The 6,120-nt window shown below is 38.2% G+C and overlaps 1 protein-coding gene across 1 annotated transcript; it reads right to left on the bottom strand.

The window, feature by feature from the left end:
* Window positions 1-161: 161 nt before the first annotated feature.
* Window positions 162-5,488, bottom strand: LOC124153299. The gene is made up of 3 exons (XM_046526398.1): window positions 5,280-5,488; window positions 3,200-3,402; window positions 162-641 (listed from the first exon to the last, which is right to left on the bottom strand). Exons 2-3 carry the CDS (start codon window positions 3,392-3,394, stop codon window positions 291-293), a joined length of 546 nt encoding a protein of 181 aa, XP_046382354.1. The 5' UTR covers window positions 3,395-3,402; window positions 5,280-5,488; the 3' UTR covers window positions 162-290.
* Between the last annotated feature and the right edge of the window lie 632 nt (window positions 5,489-6,120).

The following is a 6,120-nucleotide window of genomic DNA, read 5'->3' as shown; positions in this document are numbered from 1 at the left end:
ATCCCTGTACTCTCATTAAAATGTAATAACAATTTGATACTATATGTACTAGTTTGGAGATATAAAATATTCGGACTAATTATTATTCCAGATACAAATCACATCTTGAAATGATCGTTATGCAACGTCCAAAAGTTTCGCAAATAAAAGATTGTTCATGTTGGCACATTCGAAAAGTATTCCGATCATTTTTATTGCAGATGAAGATATGCATACAGTAAAACGATCACTATAAAATTTTCATCGAGTGAATTTTGAAAAAAAAAAAATTAATGTTTGTAAGAACCACTTCAAAAGTCTTCGAAATCACTCTCTCTCATTCGGACGATGTCTATGGCGGAGAATAGCGATCCGAGGAGGAGGAACACGTCTTCCAGAAGCTGCTGGATCTCTCCGGGAAGCCTTCGCTCCTCTTGGGCGGTAAACGGTCGGTTGAGGGCCATCCACGCGTGTGTGAACGGAAGGACACACTCATGCTTCACCAGAGGGCATAGAAGAACATGCAGGAGCATGAAAGAACCGAAAAAGAAGATCGCGAAGTAAAGGAATGGAAGAATGAAGATGAATATGAGGGACGAGGTGAAAAGGGCTTTGAAGAGGGTTGGAAAAGGAAGCGGAACCGACCACACTTCGGCGAGGTCCTGAAAATGATACGAAACATTAACGATTAAATTTTACTGATATGGCAATGAGCTGAAGTAAATTTTATATATTTTTTTCTGACGTCAGCGGTGATTATGGTCACGGTAGAAAGTTTAATTTTGCTAACTTTAATATTTCATGGAGCCATTTGAATCAATCAACTGCCAAGTACAAGGAACAGGTATGTCGTGCTGAATATTTAAGAGAGTATTAAAAATTAAATTTATACATGCTTATCTACCAAATAGCTGTTTGTTTCTACAGTTAATTTATTATTACTGTGGAGAGTGAAGTCGTTTAAAAATCCACATATTTATCAGGAATCACATAATATAAAAAAATCAATGCCAAGATGCTAACCATTTCCATTAGACGCTAGATATTGAATCCAATAACGTACTGATACCCCAATCACCATGTACTGGATAAAACATCCTAAGAATAAAATCAAATGGAAATATTGACATCACAATGTAGCGTAGCTAAAGTGTCTTAAATCTTTGCGCTAACCAAACGCTGAATTTAGATAATATTGAATAATTTAACTACCCTATTTCTTAATAAACCATAAGTAAGTGAAAATATCACCTATTCACTCATTGCATCAGCATGATATTTTTTTTTCAACGAGTATGGTTGAATCTCATCTAAGACTAGGCCATGGGCGTGTGAAAATAGATCAACTTTCACGGTTGGAGTGTCAGTATCTACTAATTAAAGGGCCAGTAATCCAGAGTACATTCGCACAACTTCATTCTTTTTGCCGGCGTAACACAATGGCACCATCCAAATTTGAACCTGGAACCTTTCGGCCGGTAGCCAAGCGCTCGACTCACTACGATCCACATTGGCTCTCATATCACACAATTATACCAGCGAAGTAAAGCAAGTAAGGCTCCTAAATTTCAGTGAATGCGAATTTTCGCAATCGCATAAATGCTTGCTATTTTTTAAAGTAGAGATAAGGTGCGAACACCATTCAAAATCGAGGATAAAATCTTATGTAACACAACTTATTCCAATAAAAGAGTTGAAAATGCCAAATATATGGAGCCCCAAAAATTTTCATCTGCGAAATTTAAGGACACCTAAGCATAGATCCAAGGAAAAAACCAAAGAGAGACACTTAAGGACGTAAGTAGACATAAAAAAATTTATAGAATAATTAAAGAATTTTCTTTAAATATAGGGACATATTTAAAGAATTTGTGGAAAAGCGTATCTTTGGATATTTTCTTATTGATTCTCAAGTTATTTCTTAAGATGCTTAGCAGGAAGCTAACACCAGGAGTATCCCAGGACTGCATCCATGATCGAGTGGAAAGGGCTTTAGCTTAAGAGCTTAATTAGGTATCCAGTGTAGTGCGGTAAGAAAAGCTTAAGGCCAATGAATAGTTCAATTTATTTTTGCTGGCGCACTACAAAACCTTCATTTATATTTGGACCCAATACCTTGAGATAATGCCACCACTAGCCACTTTGGCTTTAAATCATCCCTAAAATGTAGGCAGGTAACATGAAACTAGGGTCCAACGAAAAATTCCCAAGTAAAAGAGATATCTGTGGAATATTGAAAGACCACTTAAGATTTTGCAAAAATAAAGTTTCGCCATTTTAAGGAATTTTTCATACTTTATGTCTTAGGATTAAAAAAAAGAATATTCCAAATGGTTTTGGCAGCAATTAACAAAAAGTAACAATTAACTAAACCTGGATCACTCATCGACTGGAAAGGGATCAGAGCTCCTGTGTAGTGCGGCACTAAGAGTGTAGCGCAGGCGACGCAGAATGGAATGGATTTTTCGCACAGTTTGTGCATTGCGGGTGACTCCGTAAAAGTTATCACCGCGGCTAGTCCCGGTATACTTAAACAAGGAATGGAGTTTCTTGGATGAGACTAAATGCTTTATTTGAGAGTTCCTCATTCAAACTGCCGCGAATGGCAAAAGAGGCGGCTGAAGTATGGAGTTGTCGTGATTGACATTTATAAACTCTAGAAGAGAACATTCTAGAAATGCCCTAAAAAAAGGATAGGAAACTATTACGCATTCCATTAATCGTAACAAAATATTCGCCGGGGACGTAGCCTGAACACGGGCTGTTACGAGACTAGCACGGATCTGCTGAGCCAACACATTTTGCGGATTATAATATCACCTTCAGAGCTTAAGGCCCATACATTTTTAGAAATCCAGTAAAGGCTTGTTTATTTTTCAGATGGCTACTAAACTAAAGCGAGATATCCTTTCACTTTCTTAGGAGGCAGTGCTTAAGGAAGGGTTTCTACATACGATAGATTAGAGGCACAATATGATAATGCGCAAGATTTTTAACATTTTAAATTACGAGGATTTGGACTTAATATTTATCTACAACACTTTTTTTAGTAATTAAAATCCACGACACTTAAACGTACACAGAATGGATTGACGTTGATGCTGTGTACACCGATTCCTAGTCCGTAATTAATTCAGATTCAGCATACGATAGAATTCGATTACTCTGCAACGGATTAATATCGTGGGTCAAGGGTCGCGTAGGTGTGAGAGGCACTTACGCATCGAATGGGGCGGGAGAGGCCGAGGAAGCGAGAAAGGGCCGTGTGCCGCCGGCCTCCGTTGTGTCTCCGCGAGATGACGGTCGGCAGCGGCCACTGTCTCCGGAAGTACGCGCCAGGGTGCACCAGCGTCGTGGAAGACGCGCGCTCGAGCGCTCGGCGACGGACCCGGCGACGACCAGTAGGACGCATCATCTTCCGCCCTTTGAGGAACACAACGATCTGCGAGTTAGAATACAGCCAGAGTTTTTCAGTCCCTTACCGAAAATAACATAAAATTCCCATTATTATAGCCCAGGGGCGTAACTATGGGGGGGGGGGGGGATGAGGGGATAGATTCCCCCTAAAGCCTCGGGGATATTTTGAAAAAATATTTAAAACTATTGTCTAGTTTTGATATCTAATAACAGCATCTGCTTAAAGTTCACATTTTACTGTCAAAATGATGTAAAATGTATTTTTCCAGGCATGCCATTTTTCAAAAATTTTCCCGGACCCCGTTGCAATGGGGAGGGGGGGGGGAATGCCAACCCGGGCCATCCCATCCCCCTCCAAAGCATATTCCTAGTTACGCCACTGTCAGAGCCCAAACTACATACGTAATAGCGCGAATTCGACGCAGTAAATTGAATTTAAAAGGTGCAAATTTTCCTGCTTGCGGCAAATACTGGACGTGCCGAATAATTTACCTATCTCTACTTCTGAGGTAAATGTTTACAACATTCCTGATAATTTGCAACATTTTAGAACTATAAGTCAGCGCTTCAACCTGAATGTGGGTTTGGACAGGATAGAGCTCACCCCTATCTAAGCAGCTGGCGGATGCATGCTATACAATCAAAGTATGCCATTTCCTTAATCGGCACCACATCACGCTTTAAGGGTTCAAGTTTAGGGATGACCGAAGGCTTTACCGAAGATTTTAACCGGAGACCTTTGGATTATTGGCCAAGAGCTCTACCCACTATGTCACATCGTTCCCAAAAAACTTAAGATACGCATCGTAATACCACAGATTATTTCTCTATGGTAATACCATGTACTTGAAAGTAATTTTTTTGTTTAAGTGTCTGGCTTTAGGCAAAGAATCCATAATTTTGAATCTATTTGCATATTCATGCTTATCTTTTTCCATGGCCCGCAAATATTTGTTGAATGTCTTCAATGTTCACACATTCGGTTCAGTTACCTTGTGACGTGACGCAAGTCCGGAGTTTTTTGGTTGCCTTTGCGATGTAATATTTCAACTTTCTTTCTGTGCCTCTTTCCTCCTTCCTCTCTCCTCCCCCACCACATTCTTCCTTCTGATCTTTTACACTCCCCCCACTATTTTGTTTAAGATATAAATATCCGCCGGAAATGGATTTTTTTTTGTTTCTGTTAGTACCCGAAGATGATTGTACAATAATTGAAACATGAGTAGTACTCTATTAATAAAACTGCGGGCAACACGATATCTTCGTTGATCATTAGTCATGTTGTTCCACGAAATCTCTCCAAGGAAAGTTGACGTTATTCAGTTCTCAAATTCGCTGAGCGCCATAGCCCTATACAAATAACTCCTGGCTTCGGAAAGGGAACACAAAATATAAACACAACGTAAAAAATTTTATCTAATTTTAAATAATATTTAGCACTTTAGCTTTCATTAAGCCTGAACTATCCGGTGGCGACATAATTTCAACAAAAATTGAGGCTGTTGGTGTAAAAAAATAGTCGCTTTAGAATGTACAGGATTAAATTCATATTTTTTCTACAATTGGCATTAGGTAACATGCTTCTAATGGAATTTTTAATTAAGATTATTAAAAAAAATAAATTCTTAAATTAGGAACTGATATTCAAGAGCCTGGTAATAAGAAGAAAAATGGAAAGAACATCTTCCGATATTTTTAACGTTTGCATTCCGCGTCAGGGTTGTATCAATCTTCCACAGTTTAGAGTGAAAAAATAAAAGCATGAAGCTTCAGTCAAATCCTGGAGGCCTGATAACGCTTTCCATAAAACTATATTATACGCAAAAGAAAGGCCATAGTGAGAAACCTAAGTGGATAAATAGTACTATACTTTAATCACTCACCGGAATCCAAACTTTTCAGAAATGTCAAACGGCAATTTTTTTAAACTTCTCACAGAACCGTGTATGTGACTCATTTCGGAGCACCGTAAGTTTCTTGACAATTAAGCAGGATAAGCATGGCGAAGTCACTGGATACTAAAATTTTATGATTCTGCGAGGAAAATACGTCAAATATTCTGAAGGGTGTAAGAAATGAAAGTCAACGAAACTATTCCTCCCATAGCAACGACATCGCTTCAACAATACGGCTCGAGGGGGCTATGGTATTGTCGAGTGAGGTAATAGTAATGCGAGTTCAATCAGAAATCGCAACACGGAAAATTTCGGCAAACCGCTGGATATGAGGCTCAAGGTAATGTGGGTGTAACATTTTAAGCGAATTCTATAAGAGATATGACCAAGTTAGCATATATTGAACTTGTGTTTCTCGCGCAATCTAATTAAAGATTTTCATCTCAGAATATACACATTACGTTCTTCGGCTTTACTTTGTGTAACACCGTTAAGATACATAAAATTAAACCACTCTGTTAAGTAACGCAAGAATATATACAATAATAATGAAATGTCAGTGATTTATTTCCATTACTATCTCATCCTCAGGCCAAAATTTCTATGGTACAGTATTCGCATGACATATATAAGTCCATTAAATTCACAACTTCGTCCCAAAATATAAGAAATGAAAGTAATTTAGGTAAACAGACAATTTTATTAATATTAAAGTGTATAAAATTATTTTGAATGATTTTAAATGAATTAGACTTCATCTATATTCCCGCTTATTTTACATTTTTAAATGTGGTGTCCCTAGGGTTCACCTCGGATTAAATTTGAATGA

This window comes from Ischnura elegans, chromosome 1 (assembly GCF_921293095.1).
Source record: "Ischnura elegans chromosome 1, ioIscEleg1.1, whole genome shotgun sequence".
Lineage (NCBI taxonomy): Eukaryota > Metazoa > Arthropoda > Insecta > Odonata > Coenagrionidae > Ischnura > Ischnura elegans.
Note: the sequence above shows the minus strand (reverse complement) of the source record. Positions and strands in the feature narration are given on the sequence as shown.